Source organism: Austrofundulus limnaeus, unplaced genomic scaffold (genome assembly GCF_001266775.1).
Source record: "Austrofundulus limnaeus strain Quisiro unplaced genomic scaffold, Austrofundulus_limnaeus-1.0 Scaffold13178, whole genome shotgun sequence".
NCBI classification, from domain to species: Eukaryota; Metazoa; Chordata; class Actinopteri; order Cyprinodontiformes; family Rivulidae; genus Austrofundulus; species Austrofundulus limnaeus.
In genome coordinates, this window is record NW_013965580.1 from 1 (window position 1) to 457 (window position 457).

The window sequence follows — 457 nt, forward strand, 5'->3', positions numbered from 1 at the left end:
AGAGATAAAGGATGGAGGGATGAGAGGAAGAGATAAAGGATGGAGGGATGAGAGGATGAAAGAGAGGAGAGAAGGATGGGGAAGTAAAGAAAATGTCTGTATCTCTGTTGTTCCGGAGTTATTTCTCTTCTGAATCTTAAATTTCATCCTTTCTTCAGACAGAAGTCTGGTGTCCCATCTTTCTTCTTCTTCATCTTGTTTATGTTTGTTTCTCTCCATCATCTTCATCAGACTTTCCATCGTTCAGCAGCACCTCCATCTCCTCTGTGGAGATCCCTGCTCCTCCTCCTGCTCCTCCTCCTGCTCTCTACATCGGGAACACCAGGAAGCCAGAAAAGGTGGAGAACTTCCATCCTCCCATCAGGTTTCCTCTCTCCAGTTTGAGGTAGACCCGGTCGCCCTTCTCCATCTGGATCAGAACTCCGTTGCTGGCAGCTTCACGCGTCACGTCCTGGTC

General features: G+C 48.1%; 1 protein-coding gene across 1 annotated transcript; it reads right to left on the bottom strand.

The window, feature by feature from the left end:
• Window positions 1-8: 8 nt before the first annotated feature.
• Window positions 9-457, bottom strand: LOC106512777 (cerebellin-1; the record flags this gene model as incomplete). Its single annotated transcript, XM_014001317.1, is given in 1 exon segment — window positions 9-457. A coding segment is annotated over 1 exon segment (150 nt), but the record flags the coding sequence as incomplete, so codon positions are not given.